At 41.2% G+C, this 16,713-nt stretch overlaps 1 protein-coding gene across 1 annotated transcript in view; it reads right to left on the reverse strand.

The window, feature by feature from the left end:
* Positions 1 to 14,251, reverse strand: part of LOC140531806 (A-kinase anchor protein 9-like) — an 89,406-nt gene extending 75,155 nt beyond the window's left edge. The window contains exons 1-2 of the mRNA XM_072650518.1: positions 14,133 to 14,251; positions 13,620 to 14,040 (exon numbers count right to left, since the gene is read on the reverse strand). Coding sequence (XP_072506619.1) covers positions 13,620 to 14,040; positions 14,133 to 14,251 — 540 coding nt within the window. The remainder of the gene's footprint in view (positions 1 to 13,619; positions 14,041 to 14,132) is intronic.
* Between the last annotated feature and the right edge of the window lie 2,462 nt (positions 14,252 to 16,713).

Here is a 16,713-nt window from a genome sequence, read left to right on the forward strand (position 1 = left end):
ACCAATTCTCTTTATAAAGGGATTTAGCTGCAAAGTTCCTTTCATACTTCCCAGATACATGTAACTGTGGATCATTAACTATTACACACAGACACAAAAACTCGAAGAGAAAATGTCAGAGGAGGCATTACCAACGAAAACGTCACCTGAAGCAGAGATAACACAGCTGAAATTATAATATAACTGCAGGAACTGACTTCACAAAAATAAATTTTGCAGTTCTTCTCCAGTTAAGTACTGCTGTAGCATCTCTAGGCATACCTTACTTTCACACAATGACTGCAACTGAAGATATTTAAATCAAGGATTTTAAAATTTTATGTCGAAACATCTTCAGTGCAAATGACTATTTAAGAGGATACTAAAATTAGAAGAAATGTTGAGCTTTGCATATAAGTGACCATGGATTTCTGAAGGCCTCAAGTTTTTCAGCAACCTGGAAATGCTTTAAGAATGGCCCCATGACCCCAATGGCCCACCACAAAGTTACCAGGAGGAAGAGCAAGTTTTGTCCCACAGCAACACAAAAGAGTTTCTCCTAAGATATGAAGAGGAAGAGGGAAAGCAGGGGCTGGGGATTTGATGTGTGTCCATGAGAGAGTATCATCACCAACAAAATTACAGATCCCTGAAGTGATGAAATTGGATTTTTAGGACATGTCCTTGGTAAATTAGATGATGTCATATGAGATGATCATGACCTTCCAGGACATGGCCTATGATGCCTTTGTCAAAATTCCGTGGCTATTTGGAACACAGGTCTGACTCAGTGTGGCAAAGGTTACCTTTTTCTTGTAAGAACTTCATCATCATTTGAAAAGAAATGAAATATTTAAAGGGGAATTACTTACCTTAGAAGGTAAGATGAAAGCATAAGTGTGGCTTCAGCCTGCCTTATGGACAATCTTTTTTTCTGACTGATTTACCTTTTAGGGCTCAGGCACACTAATCATGAGGTTTTACAAATCCCTGTATAGAAGTCCTTTTTACTTGAGAATAATTTCTTTTACAAATTTAAACTTGTTTTCTTTGTCTGACTAGCTTTGGGCAAAATTGGGACTCATAGCAAGAAAATTTCTGTCTCTAAGATTTCAACTCTGAATACTTTAAGAGGGAATGGAGATATTTCTGTTTAAATATCAAGAAGAATGATCTCTGAGGTGAGACCTTGGATATCTTTCATGCCTTCTTGTAGACAAAATGGAAAGAAATGAGCTAAATAAGAGTACATTTACACCAAGCGTTCTTAATCTGGAGTCAAAGAATTTGTTTTGTAAATATTTTGAATGGTGTATTTCAATGTAATTGATTTTCTTGTAATCCTTTGTATTTTCTTGTATGCATTTAAAAACATTATTTTGAAAAGATATGTAGGTTTCACCAGACTGTCAAAGCTCAAGACACAAAAAAGGTTAAGAACCTCTGACAGATTTCACAACTGGCTGAATGGCTATCAGCCTAGAAAAAGGTCCACAGTAGAGCATCCAGGGATCTGTGATTGGCCCCATGCTATTTAACATTGTTTAAAAAAATAATTGGTTGGGATGAAAGCATAGGAGGTATACAGATCAAATCTACAAATGAAGAAATCATGGGAAGATGGCATAGAGGTTTCCGAGGGGCAGCTATCCTGCTACTCCCACCATCCCTGCAACCCTTGTGGCTGCTATACGTTAGGTATGCAGTTTCTAAAGTTAACCCCATGTTAGTGTCCTGGGAGAATCTCATAACTACAGGGTGTTGAGGCCTATAAATAAGACTAGCTTCAAGGTCCAAGAAAGTGAGGGGATGACAATAGAGTAATGGAAAGCTTGGGGGACAAGAAAGGACAGAAAATAATAAAAATTAATACTGCACAAGAGGACAGAGCTAATAAAGAAAAGGAGTAAGAAAAGGGGAGAGCACAGACTCAAATGCAAAGGCTTTTCGAAATACTCTTCTTCAAGACCTCTTCCTTTAGGGTACCTAAATCTAGTGCCCTATCTACTATGCCACACTACCCCTCAAGTAAAAGGTAGGTCAATTTTAAAACTGCATTAAAAAATTTTTTTTTGTGAAGAGCAGTAGCTGTAGAGAGGTACAGAAGGTTGAGGACTGAAAAAGGACATCCGATTTAAGTTAAACTGCCACTGGTGACTTTTTGAAAGGGCAGTTTCAGTAAAGGGAGTGAAGAAGAAGAGGCAGAAAATGAAGATACCTTTTTCTTGGAGCCTGACACTGAAAGCGGTGGGGGAAGAAAGGAAGGAAGGGAAGTGTGAAATGAAAGTTAAGGCATGTTTGTAGACAGCAGTGACAAGTCAGGGGAAAGGAGAACGAAGGTGAGCAAGCTTTGGGAAGATATTGGAGAGAGAGAATGGAAACTCAAGGCGGAGTGTGGGGGGGTGCCAAACAAGAGCAGAAAGTGGCAAAGTCTGGTCAGAGACCACAGTGCCAGGGCAAGGATAGAGAAAGTCTGGCCACAGAAGGGAGGGGCACTGGAGAGGGCCTACAAAGCCTCAAAGGAAGCTAGGCAGCAGTCAGAGATTGTGAAGTTCCAGACAAGAGGGGCAAGAAACGAGAGGAGACTGATGTGGAGCCTAGACAAAGTAGAGCATTTCTTCTAAGAAAACTGTGGATTTTGGGGATGGAGGGCTAGTATCACCGGCTTTCCCATGACATAGGCACTGGCACAGAAGGATAATTTCTGAGCATACGAAGAACTAGCCAAGCAGATTCCACACATTTATTCTGGGCAGCTATGGCTAACTGATTCTATGGCCATAGAATCAGAAATGAATGAATGGAAAAGCCCAACTCAAAAAAGAATTTTAAGCAGAAAGGGCCTTAGGAGAGTAAGCAGATATTCTGGGAAGAAGGCTATGAGAATTCCGATCTTTTTCTACCTCTGAGGACAGAATAGTAGAGGAAGATGAGATGGACTGTAGTGCTTCACAGGAAATTCTCTTTAGATACTTAAAAGGTCGACATGTTCTCACTATGGAACTGAGTAAAGTGAAGGAAACCTGTAGTTTTCTAGCTGTCTGAGGGCTGGGGATTTGGGGACCCCAGTGAAAAAGGAAAAATGATAGTAGCATGAAATCTGAAAGAAGTGATGAGCCAAACTAATGAAAAAAACAAGGTTACAGGGCAAGAGTGCTTCTAGTAGCTTACAACTTATAAAAACTATCCTCTGATCCAGACCACCTTTTCTTTCAGGACAGTGCAGTTATAAATCCAAATTTTAGTCAGAATACAAATTTTAAAATAATTATATGTTTAGTGAGGTCTTGCCTTGCTCACTCTGAGTCACAAGTTGTTGGGAGTTACAGGTTCTGTCCTCCCTCTTGGTTATCCCTGAAGCTGGGACTCAGGTTAAAGAACAATCCTGCCCTGCAGCCTCAGAGAAGAGAGGAGATATAAGAGAAATGAAAAGATAAGAGGACCTCTTTGCATCCTAAAAGAGTGCATCAGAAGGGCTTACTTCAAATGTTAGAGGAAGGTGGAACCGAATGGCTACAAATTCACCTTGGACATACATGGAGTGGAAAAGAGGCCCTTTTGAAAGGATCAGGAAAAAGTTGCCCCTTTGGTCAACTGAAAAGACCTTTTCATGGAAGGCGGGCCAGTAAGGTAGAAGAATACATATCACTTCTTATCAATCACACTAAACTTCAAAAAAAAAAATCCTAAAAGTAGCTCAAAGGAACAGGTGCAAGACCAGTTACCTCACTTGTATGTTGCTGAACTAGTCTAAACCTCATTTGACCCATTTGGCCCATTCAATATTTAATCTCAAAAAAGTAGCCAACTGTGGCACTATCATAAGATAGTTATGCATATCTTTAAAAGAGCCCTCAGAATGATGAAACAAGAAAACCTCACAATAAGGATAAATACATTATTGATACTTGTCTGTGTTCATACTCAGAAATATTCTCAAGGTCATTTGGACATTAGGACAGATTAACTCAGTTGAGCATGTAATCCTAGGTTCTTGAAGGCTAAGAAAGCAGAGACCAGGCTCAGCAGGCCCGTAGCAGCCTTCAGGCCCTACAAAGAAGGATTTCAGTGGCCCAGCAACAAGATGTGTCTACTTTACAAGGTCCAGCTAGTGAAGTAAAGAGAAGTTCATCACTAGTAGCTAGCCACTTGGTGATTAATTCTTCAGTCACAGCAATTAATAAAACAAAGAAAAATATAAAATGGTTCCAGTCCTACCTAATACCACTTCTGCTTCAAAAGTAATAGAAAGGGGGCCAAGGGTGCTAAGAATCACATTTTTGAAAAATGCACACAAATACCAAATGTTCATAAAGTAAATGTACTTTTGGAGCGGAGGGTAAGAGAGGAACAGTTTGAGGGAACAGGAAAGGCTTCATGTAGGACATGGCACTTGAGCATAAGGTCCAGAAGAAGTTAGGGATTTGACAAGGTCAAGTGAGGCAGCTCAGCCAGTGCAGAGGCACAGACATAGGAGATGGGATTTCCCACAGCAAGGAGGCCATTTTGGCTAAAATGTAGCACGTATCAAGTGATATAATATACAATAAGTCTGGAAATGAGGGTTGGAGCCAGGTAACACAGAATTTTAAATACCTAGCAGAAGAATTTACATTTGATAGTAGAGGCAATAGTGAGGTATTTTAAAATAGAGGAAGGACAATAATTAGACCTACATTTCAGGAACATCCCTGATGTCTGTGCAGATGATGGATTAGAGAGGGGAAGGACTTGGGGCAACAAGACCGATGGGAAGGCTATTGAAATACTCCAGGACAGAAACTATGAGGATCTGAACATGGGTGGTGGCTCCCTATGTAGAAAGGAGACTGATGACAAAGACTCTGTGGAGAACTCGCAAGACTGAGGAACTGACTGGTATGGGAAGTGAGGGGCAGTCAAGTTTCAAGGGTGACTGAAAGGTTGTGAGATCTTTGTTCGATGACTAACAAATGGAACTGAAGGAACAAAATACCATTTGTAACATTCTCACTACAAATTAATCCAGAAGGCAAAAGAAGTTAACAATGCAAGGATGGCCCACAGGTTCCCCTTTTAGAAGCATTAAGTGGGCCAGGTCTTGGTTTCTAGTCAGGGTGGCATCAGGAACCTGGTGAGATAGCCAGGAAATTAAACAAAGCCAGTCTTAACAAGAAGCCAACCCTAAGGTTGGCAGAACACCTTAGGTTGACTATTTCTTTTACTGTTTACAACAATCCTGTAAGTGCACTGCCATTATCATCCCCATTTCATGGATGAGAAAATTGCTAATAAGTATCTGAGGTAGGATTCAAATTCAGATCTTGGGCTAAAATGCTTTTGGGAAACTGGGTGACATTTTTTTTAATGATTCTAAGCCATTCTCTGGGGAAAAAAGGCTTACATTTTTGACATTAATATTATTCTGGTGATATACAGCTTTGATTTGTGTAACATCATAGTCTCCAAAAAAGTAACAATGGGCAAACCTAAAAGCAATGAACAGAGTCATGTACTGAGAACTAGTGACGATCAATGAACACACCACGGCATCCAGAGATCCTCAAGCCTCCATACAAGGTCAAGACAACATGGAGTCACATAAGAAAAGAAGTGGATGGACCTGTTTTGGAAATATCTATCACTGAAACACCAAGAAGTAAAAGGGGGGTAAGAGTGGAAGAGGCAAAGGAGGAGGAAGAGGGTAGTGGCAGTGTCACAACCTAGGTGTCATCGGTGACTTCTCTTTCACCTTCTCATATTTAATCTGTACGTAAGTCCTGTCAATTCTACCTTCACAATGTCTCTTTCTATATATAAACTCTCCTCTTTCTTCTGACACTGCTACCACCCTGGGTCCTAACCTTTACGACTTCATGCCTAGATTAGTGTTAACAGCCTTCTGGTTCATCTCCCTGCCTCATCTCGCCTCACACTCCAGTCCACCCTCCACTCAACTATCAAAGTGATCTTTCTAAATATAAAATATATAAAATTTGCAATCTATTCATCTCATTCAAGTTCCACTGCAACCCTCTGAGCCTGGTCTCTATTATCACCCCAATTTATGCATGGGTACAATGAGACCAAAAATGGTTAAGTAATTTGCCCATGGACAAAAGTATCATAGTTGAGATTAGAACTAAGGCCTCTCTGACTTCCAAGTCCAGTACCTATCCACTGTACAATCCAGCCTCTAAAAGCCGGAGCAGCTGAAGTCCACAGTTAAGTGATCGTGCCTTCATGGAGCTCATATTCTAATGAGACACACAATACTATCAACTACATGCAAACAGGATATATTCATGAGAATGATCTCAGAGCCAAGTAAAATAACTATGAGGAGAGGTTGCAAAGAGGCAAATTTAGGATTCCTGTGAGGAACAACATCCTAATAATTTACCTGCCCCCAAGTAGAATGGGGTAGCTCTTAGGTAGTGGATTCCCTTTCACTAGAGGTCTTCAAAGGGTCCATGATCATTAAACCATAAAAAACCTATCTCAGTGCTCTCTGTATCTGACAATTACTGTAGCATTTCATATACAGACTTTCAGAGTTGGAAGGGACCTTAAATCCAACCCTTAATCCATTTTATAAATTTAGAACATGATACCAGGGAAGTGGATTCCATCAAAGGGTCACGCTTGAGGATTTAGAGGGCCACATGTGGCACTGAGACTGTAGGTACCCTAACCCTGAGCAGGGGAGCACAATACAGCACAATGCTACAGTTTGTAGTGATGGTTTAATTATATAACACTCCACACTTCAGAAAGCACTTTTTTCTCCTTATTATAGATAAGAAAGCTGAAACTTAGAAAGGTAACTGATTTGTTCTGTCATACAGTTAACAATGTAGCAAATAAAAAACGCAAACCCAAGTCTTCTGTCTCTAAGTCCAGCGTTTTTTCCACTACACTATCATGAAAAGTTCAGAATTAATAGAAGCAAACTGTAATTTGCAAATAAAGTTTAAATAAAATTAACTTTTCATAAGGTACTTTAATGGTATGAAAATTTAAACTGAATTTTACTAGTATATAAAATGAACAAGGAAATTCCTTACAGCTGATGATTCACGGCAAGAGAATCAATTTGAGTTTTTCACATATTGTGCATTTTGAGATAAAACGTAATTACATGCATTTCTACTGAAATGCAGACAGAGCATAACAGAAAAATAATGTTTTGTTTTAATATATACAATATTTTGTAGAGTCTAGTTTTATTTCATTAACTTTAAAAAGGATTTTTGCTTCATGGAATAATATACTCTTTACCTGTGACTCCTTCATCTTCAAATACATTCCTTGTTCACTTCCTGTTTCGAATGTTCTACTATCCAACTTTCAGTTTCACTGGGATTGTTAACATATACGGGAACCCTCCTTGTTAACTCTATCCTTATTGGATTGCATTCTGCCTTTCCTATGGGATGACAGATCTACAGCTGTAAAGTCATCTGATTTAATCTCCTCATTGTACAGAGGAGACCCAGAAAGATTAAATTCCTTGCCCACAGTCACCTGAGTAGTTGTAGCTCAGCTGCCATGTGAGGCCAGGTCATCTGACTCCAAATCCAGACTTCTTCAGTTGTATCATGCTGCCTCTCTTTAACAGATCACTTCTATCTGCTCAGTTCTTCTTGCCTTCCTGGATTCCTAGTTCCTTCCTTAAGAGCTTCTTCTATAAGAAGCTTTAAACAGCCCATTTTTCAGTCTCTCCTCTTATTCTATCCCTTCACTTAGTTTCATCCTTTGAGATTTATATAGTTTTCCAACAAAGCTCCAATACCATGAAGAACACTTATAAATTGTACACATTTTTCCCTTGCTATTGGCAATGAACTGATTCAAACTGAAGAACTTAATAAGGCTCACAGATTTATAAAATTACAAGTCAAAGGATATGACCATGCAGTTTTCAGAGGAACAAATTAAAGCTATCCATAATCATATGGAAAAAAAATGCACTAAATTATTATTGATTAGAGAAATGCAAATTAAAACAACTCTGAGGTACCACCTCACACCCATCAGATTGTTAATATGGCAGAAACAGAAAATGGTAAATTGGAGTTGGAGAAATTGTGGGAAAATTGGAATACTAATGCATTGTTGGCAGAGTTGTGAACTGATCTAACCATTCTGGAGAGGTATTTGGAATTATGTCCAAAGAGCAATCAAACTCTGCATACCCTTTGATCTAGCAATACCACTTACTAAGTCTGTATCCCAAAGATATCATAAAAATGGGAAAAGGACAGACACATACAAAAATATTTATAATAGTTCTTTTTGTGGTGGTAAAGAATCAGAAATTGAGGGGACGCCCAACAATTGGGGAGTGGCAAACAAGTTGTGGTATGTGAATGTAATGGAATACTATTGTGCTATAAGAAATGATAAGCAGGTGGATTTAAGAAAAACCTGGAAAGACTCACATGAACTGATACCGAGTGAAATGAGCAGAACTGGGAGAACATTGTACACAGCAACATTGTGCGATGATTAATGAGAGACTTAGCTCTTCTCAACAATACAATGATCTAAGACAATTCCAAAAGACTTGTGATGGAAAATGCTATCCATGATGCGAGAAAGAACTATGAAGTCTACTGTGCTATAAGAAATGATGAGCAAGAAGATTTAAGAAAAACCGGGAAAGACTTGACATGAACTGATGCTGAGTAAAGTGAGAACCAGGAGAACACTGTGAAAGCATACTGTTTTCACTTTATTTTTGGTTTTTTCTTTCTTGTGGTTTTTCCCTTTTGTTCTGATTCTTCTTCCACAACATGACTAATGTGGAAATGTTGAACAGGATTATACACGTATAACGTATATCAGATTGTTTGCTCTCTTGGGGAGGGGAGAGGAAAGGAAGAAAGAAAAATTTGGAACTCAAAATTTTATAAAAGATATGTTGAAAACTATCTTTACATGTAATTGAGGAAAAATATTATTTAAGGGGAAAAAAGAAACCTTTAAAAAAAAGAACTGAATAAGACTCAGTACTTGTAAACAAGCATAAAACAATGCTGAAAGAAAGATACTTTCTTCACATTAGAATAATGTAGCTTTAATTTCCAAGGTCCAGAAATTATAATTTTTTTCCTTACTCATAAGCTCAATACTTGAGAATTTGTGGGACTGAGCAGTTTAATTACCAATATAATTTTTTTCACTGCTTTTCATGTAGTATTAATGTGATACTGGACATTTCCGGCCAAAACTATTTTGTTTATTGCTGACCATTTAGTAAAAAAGAGTAACAGTCTTACTATTCAAGCAAAAAAGCATGAGGCCACCAGAAAAGAATGTTAGCTTAGTTTTAATGTTACTGTATTGATTTTTTTCCTAAGAAAAAAGGTACTGTCAGTTATATAAAATTCTGTACATTAGTGTACTGCTGTGGTTTGTGGGATTTTGCTGGAGAATTAATAGAATTTTATGAAATACAGAGTATGCATTTGCACCAGTAATAATTTACTGCTGATTTTAACAAAACCGACCTTTACTTGGTTCTGCTCACAAATACCATAATGCTCTCTTTTTATATAAAGTTGCAAATATTTTTACTTTGAAAAAATAATGCAATAGTTTTGACAGGAAAAGAAATTAACCATTTAGTTCTGCAGCATGGGCAGTTTGTTTTGCCTTTCTCAACAATACATCTCTATAATACCATCAAGAATGATGCTAGCACAGTTCTAGAAAAAAGAAATAAATGATAACGAAGATGGAAAAACAAAACAAAACAAAAAATAAACTGAATATTAGTAATTATGACCAAACTTGGCCCTGGAGAATCAATCAATTAAGTCATTATGAAATAACTACTATAGCACTGTACAAGAGATACTAAAAGAAAATGAAACCACCCCTGACCTTAAGGACAGTGTAGGATAGACAAAATAAATACAAGATAATGGGAGACTGGAGGAGAGATAATAATTGAGAAAATATATTAACTTCCTTTCTTTGCAGAGGTAAGGGACTCTTGGTGTGGAATACTACATATACCGTAGGTCAGTCAATAAACATTTATTAAATGGCTACCATGTGCCAGTGGTGCTAAGAGTGCTAAGCAGTGGAGATATAAACAAAGACAAAAGATACTTCCTGCCCTCAAGTAGCTCACAATCTAATCAGGTAAATAATATGCAAATAAATATGTACAAACAAGCTATATACAAAGCAAAATGAGAAATAATCAACAGAGAGAATGCACTAGAATTAAGAGGGATTGTTGGTTTTGCAGAACTGCCTTTCTTTCTCTTTCTTTTAAAATAATTATTACAAATGATTGTCTAACAGGTCCAAGGGAAATACAGATTTAGAAATGAATATAAAACCAAAAGACATCAATAAAAATAAGATAACTATGTTTAGGGAGTAAAATGTGCTTATAACTGTTTGCTTTTGGAGGTTAATAAGAAATTTTTTATTTCTAGGGCTCTAGACAAAGGGCCCAATTATAAATAACTGATTTTAGAAAATAAAGTACATTTTTTGCTCTTTTCAACCTAAGTACCACTAGTGTCAGAAAATTACTTTTCAAAAGTCTTTCTCAAAAAAAGTCTCTCAAAAAAAAAAAGTCTTTCACAATTAAAAAAAAGATTTCAATTCCACGTGGCAATATCAGTATTTTCTTCTAAAAGAAAGGTTAAATTCCTAATAGTAGGAATTTATGATTTATACAGGGTTTCCTGTCCTTACAACTCCATGAGGGAGAGCAGCAGAAATGTTATTATCTAGACTTTAAATATAAGAAACCTAAGGCTTAAAGTGATTAAGTGACTTTCCTGTAGGCACCCAGATAATAAGCAAGATACCTTAGAGATCAGCTACTACAAACACTGGCCCCCTCCTCCCATTTAAACCCTGCTCTGTTCAGCATGCTTATGCAGCTTCTCTAAGCAGAATCAGGTAGGAGGAATAGGGGTTCTGACCTTTCTCATGCAGAATTGTCAAAGACAAAATTTTAAAAACCCAGAAGATTTATAATTCTAGTTTTGTGAAAAGAGTCCTGGGTTCAAGTTTCCTCTCTGATCCTGGGTGACCCTGAGTAGGTCACTGAACTTCTCTCACCTCTGTTTCTTATCTGTGGGGTTTGGGATCGGGGTATGGACTGCATGATCTTTATAATGCTGTCAGTCTCTGAACCTTGTGAAAAAAATGATACACTGTATCACTGTCCAAACAATAAGCTATGTTGTTTCAGAATGGTTTTATTTTCAGTTCAAGAATGATACCTGGATTGAAGGTAGAGAAAATTCCAGGTTAAAAGTCAAACCAGGATTTTTGTAAAATCAGATCATGTGATCAAAGCTTTAGAATTATAAATGGCCTTGAAGGTCAAAAAAATCAACTCCCCTCTCTTATTTTACAGGTAAGGGGACTTCAGACAAGAGAGAATAAAAAACTATCTCTCTTAAGGTCACATGGACATTAAAGGTGTCCTGAACTGACCAATCCCGAGTCCCTGGCTCCCAATCCAGCAATCTTTCACTAAACCACATCTTCTTTGATTGGTTTTTTGAAGGTATAGCCTCCTTGCTCCCTCAACTTGTACACAAACATCAAACATTCTACTCAGGAACTCGGAATGCAGCAACTGAAGCAGCAATAAAGAGGCTTCTAAGAATGTTCTCTTCACTCCCAGCACTTAAAAAACCCAACTGAATAAATTCAGTCACTCAAGCCTTGACTCTAAATAAAGTGAGCCCAGATGTATTAATGTGAAGACTCAGTGAAAGCTGTACTCACTAAAATCTTAACCATTAACACCAATTTGTCTATAGATAAAACTTGGTTCTGTTGTTGAATTCACTCGGGGGAGGCCAGTTTGAAAGGAACAGCCAATCATATGGGCAGGTACAATACCGGTAGTGACACTGGAAAGCTATGCCAGCAAATTTGGCAGGACTTAGAAAAGGCTAAAAAAGTATGGACATGGTTCCTTATTGGAGGACCTGCCTAGTTAAGTTTGAAAAGGCACAGCAGAAGCAGGTTGGGCTACCAGGTGCTGACTATTTGGTTAGGCCACAGCAACTCAAATAGAAGAGGAGGAAGGGAGATTTCAAATCAATGACAGGTATATCCATATCACGGATCCTTTCAGTACTTAAATACTAGTAATTATCTTTAATATGACAGTTTAAAACTCTTAAGTCATGAAATACTAAAACTTATCTTTAATAAAGATGGTCTGAATATGATCCAAAAAAGCCCAAAGGCATTTTAGAGCAATAAATATTCTCAGAAATGTTTTTTTAAAAGAGATTCATTATTATAATTTGCATCTTGTCTACAATAATAGCTGATACTTTTGTAGCACTTTAAAGTTTACAAAAAACATTGGATGGATTAATTAATTTGACGCTTACAAAACCATAGGAAAGGCACTATCCTCCCTACCCCCACACTTTGCAGAAGAGGAGAAGTGATTGTCCATGGACAGCAGCTACTAAGTGACAGAGGCAAGATTCACACCTCCGTCTCTCTTGACTCCAGGTTATTTTCTACACCACCAAGTCACTTCTCCCAATAATATGTTTAGTGTAAATCCGTTATGTAATAATCCACAGTGAAAATTTTGCCTCAAACACTTACTAGCTGTAGGAACAAGAGCAAATCACTTAACTTCTGGGTGGGTTTCCTTATCTATGAAATAAAAATAGCACCCACAGGATGGTGATCAAACGTGTAAAGTGCTTTGAAAACCTTAAAGTACAAGGTCAGTGATTCTTACAACCACAGGTACGATACAGCTAAAGTATCTCCAGCATAGAGAACAAAAGATAGAAATAACCAGTGTTGTAACGGCTCCTTGGAGAAGCTGTGATCTGATCCAACCATTCTGAAAAGCAATTTAAAGTCACGTTAAAAAATAAAATTAAAGTGATGAAAATGTCTGCTCGCTTTAACCCAAACACATCACTGTTGAGCCAAGTTTGTCCCGCAACTGTGGAACATGCCGAGCGATCCTCCCTGAAGCCTCCGTTCACCTCAAGGCCGCTAGCCCCCTTCCCACCACAAAGAACTGCAAACGTCAAGAGCGAGAAGAGAGGTCACCCCTCTCCTGAACACACGCCCCCCTTCCCTGCAGGATTTCACAGCTGGCACTCGTGGCACCTTCAGGACATAGCTGCGCAGGGCCGTCCCCGGACAGCTGTCACAGGCCGATCCCGCTGTCCACCAGCGCCAAACCCGGGGTGGGGGCCCCCCTGCGACTGTGCAGGGAGGAAAGGAAGGAGCCCACCTGTGCAAACCTGCACCTCAGCTGCGTGCGTGGGGGGGGGCCCAGGGGAGAAAGGGAGAGAAGACAAAAGACACCGCAATCTGGGGGGCACAGGGAGCAGACAAGACCCCGCCCCGCTTTTCCGCCTTCCCCAAGGGGGGAAATCGGCAGAAAACCACCGAGGAGGAGACAAAAGCCGGGTCTCAGGAAGGCTCCCCCGGGCCGGGGTCCGCAGCTGGCGCGATGCGGGGCGCAGGCACCGGGGAGCCCAGCCCCAAGGGGCGGCCCAGCGACCCCCCGCTGCCAAGACAGCGCCCTTCCCCGCCACCTCGCGCTGGGAGCAGGGCCCGAGCCCAGCCCCGCTCTCGCCCCGGGCTTCCACCTCCCCGCCCTCCCCGGGAAGGGCCAGGCTTACCAAAGCCTTGCCGCGGATCAGCTTCTTCTGCCGCTCCTCGTCCTCCATGGCTTGCGCTGGGAAGGAAGAGGGACAGGGAGGGAGGGAAAGAGAAGGGAAAGGTCTGATTGAGACTGACGTCTCGGTGGGCCGGGACTGGGCACCGCAGTGCTCGGCCACCGGCCCCGCGCCAACTCTCCACGCCGGCTCACGGGAGGACCGCGTCCGGCGTAGCCGCCATCCTCGTCTCCACGGAAACACTGAGGCGGAGGGCGGGAGAAGGGGCAGGAGAACGTTCGCGCAGTCGCCGTGGACAAGGGTTCGGGCAGGTGCGCCGAGAGCCCCGCCCCCTGAGGCCCCCGCCGCGTTCCAGGCCCCACCCCCAGGCCCCCCGCCGCGTGCCGGGCCCTCTCCCCGCCCCCCCACTCCCGCCTTCCCGGGCCTCGGGGGATGGAGACCAGCCTACCTGGCAGCTAGGTCAAGCCAAGCAGCCTAGATGAAGGGCACACCACGTGGCGTCTGGCCTTGGGCTACGCGCTGGGGGGCGGGGAGGGGGTGCGCCCAAATGGCAGGTCAGCCCGGGTGCTCCAGGGGGAGATACTCCGGGCAAACCATTGTGGACCAACCGAAAATGGGAGGATGATCAACAGCATGGAAAAGGGCCCTGCAACCACCTCCCCCATCTCACGGGTGGGGAAACTGAGGCCAGCAGAAGTCCCCGCAGGCAATGAGGAGCAGGGAGAGGCAGGATTCGAACCCAGGAATACTGCCTACTGGTTTAAAGTGTGCTCACTCTCTGCTTGGAGAGCAGGATTACGTTCTGGCCCTGAAGCGCCCCTATTGGGTGGCTTTATTCAAACTTGGGCCCAAGGATGGACCCGTGGAGACAGCCCTGGATTTGGGCTTGGAGACCTTGGAGAGCCAGTGTGGAGGTCAAGACACAGCTCTGGACCTCGGGAACGGAGCCTCTGGGTTCTAACCCCTGGCATCCGCGAGCCTCGGGCCCCCGAGGTGGCATCCGCGAGCCTCGGGCTCCCCGATCTGTAACGAGAAGGAAGGTTGGCCTTTCTAGGCTTCTAAATTCTAACGTCCTGGATTTAAGAAATCCCTTTAACGTAAATCCCTTGAACTTTCAGGACCTCAGTTCCCTCCCTTCTAAAATGAAGGGGGTTGGACTTTTTTGTGTCGTAATCTCCTGTGACTGGCTGCTGAAGCCTATGGACCCCCTTCTCGAAATGCTGTTTTTAAATGCATACAATAAAATGTATAGGATTACAAAGGAAACCAGTAGAATTGAAATACTTATTATATTGAATTCACACTTACATACTGAAATAGTTAATTAAAATAAAACAATTTCATGGACCCCAGATTAAGAACCCCTGTAAGAAATGATCCCAAACTTCTCCTTCAGCTTTCAAAATAACTTATCTTTTATAGAGATAGTAATAGCACTTCCCTCCCAGGGTTGTTGTGAGGATCAAATGAGATAATGATTGGAAGTGCTTAAGACAGTGCCTGACACATAGTAGGGACTATATAAATATTAGCAGTATATGTATATATATATGCATATATATGTACGTATATATATACAGAGAAAGAGATCTATATATATCTGTATCTATAAATACAGCAGGCAGTGCAACATCAGTGATTAAAATCTCAATTTTTGAGGCCATATAGGCCATCCTCTTCATTTTATGGATAAGGAAACTGAAGCTTGGGCTAGCTGACCTGTCCAAGGTTACACAGGTTGCAGAACTGAGATTGAAATCTCGGTTCTCTGGTTCTGAATCTTTCCATTACACCCAGAGTTCCTCTTCCACATGTCCTTAGGTAACTAAGGCAAGGTAGAAGGGAAAGGAGGCAAAGGAGAGCTCAAAGACAGTTGAGGAGCCAATTAGGGGTGGTAGATTTGGAAGTAATTTGAAGCAAGAGGGCACAGTAACATCTGGGGGTCAGAAGAATGGGGGAGATGTCAGGTATAGGGTGGCAGCTTAGCTGAGACTTTAAGAAAAAGATGTTCCAAAAGTCTGAGATGAGTCTGATTCGTCTGGAAAGCCTCTCCCAGCACAGTCTGACTTCTATGACTGGGATGCATTCCTTTCTCAACTTCTTTTCCTCCATCCTTGCTTAAGAGTGTTTCTCACCCAGCCTGATGTCTTTCTTTTTCTTGACCTCATTGAAGCGGCCATGCCCTGACTACTTCTTAAACAGGTCTATTCAATGAGTGGGCATTTCCTGAGTGAGTACTTGCATAGATGCTGGCCAAGATCTCTCAGTGCATCCTGGGTCATCTCCAGTCATCCTGATGAATATCAGGTCACTGGATTCAGATGGCTCTGGAGGAGAAGTGAGGCTGGTGACCTTGCATAGCCTTCCCTCACTCAAAACAAAGTCAAGTGCAAGTCATGTCATTATTTCTCTGATGGCATGGTCTTCTTCAGCAATGAAGGATGAATACAACCTCCTTCTTAAGCCCCCTCTCATTCTCCCCAGCTATCACCTCACAGTTATCCTGTACGACTTTATGTGGCTGTTCTCTTACCCCATTTCTTTACTCCCTGCTTTGTATATTCTTACCTGTGCATGTGTTAAATTTGCCCTAGTAGAATTTGAGTTTCTGAGAGATAGGAACGTCTGTCTTTCTTTTATCTTTTGGTTCCCCGAATTCTGAACAGTGCTTTGCACATAGTAAATGCTTACGAAATGCTATCATTCTCTGACTATAAATCTCCCTGCTCTTTCACCTGGGGGAGAAAGGAACCTCCAGCCAGCTCTTTGCCATGCCCTTACTCTCCTGGGAAAGGAGAGTGTCTCTGAAGATTTTAGTAGTGAAGGGGGTGAACTAAGGGTTGACCTAAGGTCCTGGAAAGGACCTTAAAAATTCCTGCATTTTACCCATGAAGAAACTGGGTGAATGAAAGGAACTCAGTCCCCTGTGGGCACACCCTTATGCTCCTCCTTTATGCTGAGATTTAGAAAGGTCCCTATACCACAAGCCTCAGTTTCATAACTAGGTTAAGCCCTAAGGTCTTCTGAGTGGAACAGAAACCAACTAAACCAGTTTCTAATAAAAATGTAAGCTTTTTAAGGATTGAAACAGGAGTTT

The sequence above is a fragment of the Notamacropus eugenii genome, chromosome 3 (assembly GCF_028372415.1).
Source record: "Notamacropus eugenii isolate mMacEug1 chromosome 3, mMacEug1.pri_v2, whole genome shotgun sequence".
Classification (NCBI taxonomy): domain Eukaryota; kingdom Metazoa; phylum Chordata; class Mammalia; order Diprotodontia; family Macropodidae; genus Notamacropus; species Notamacropus eugenii.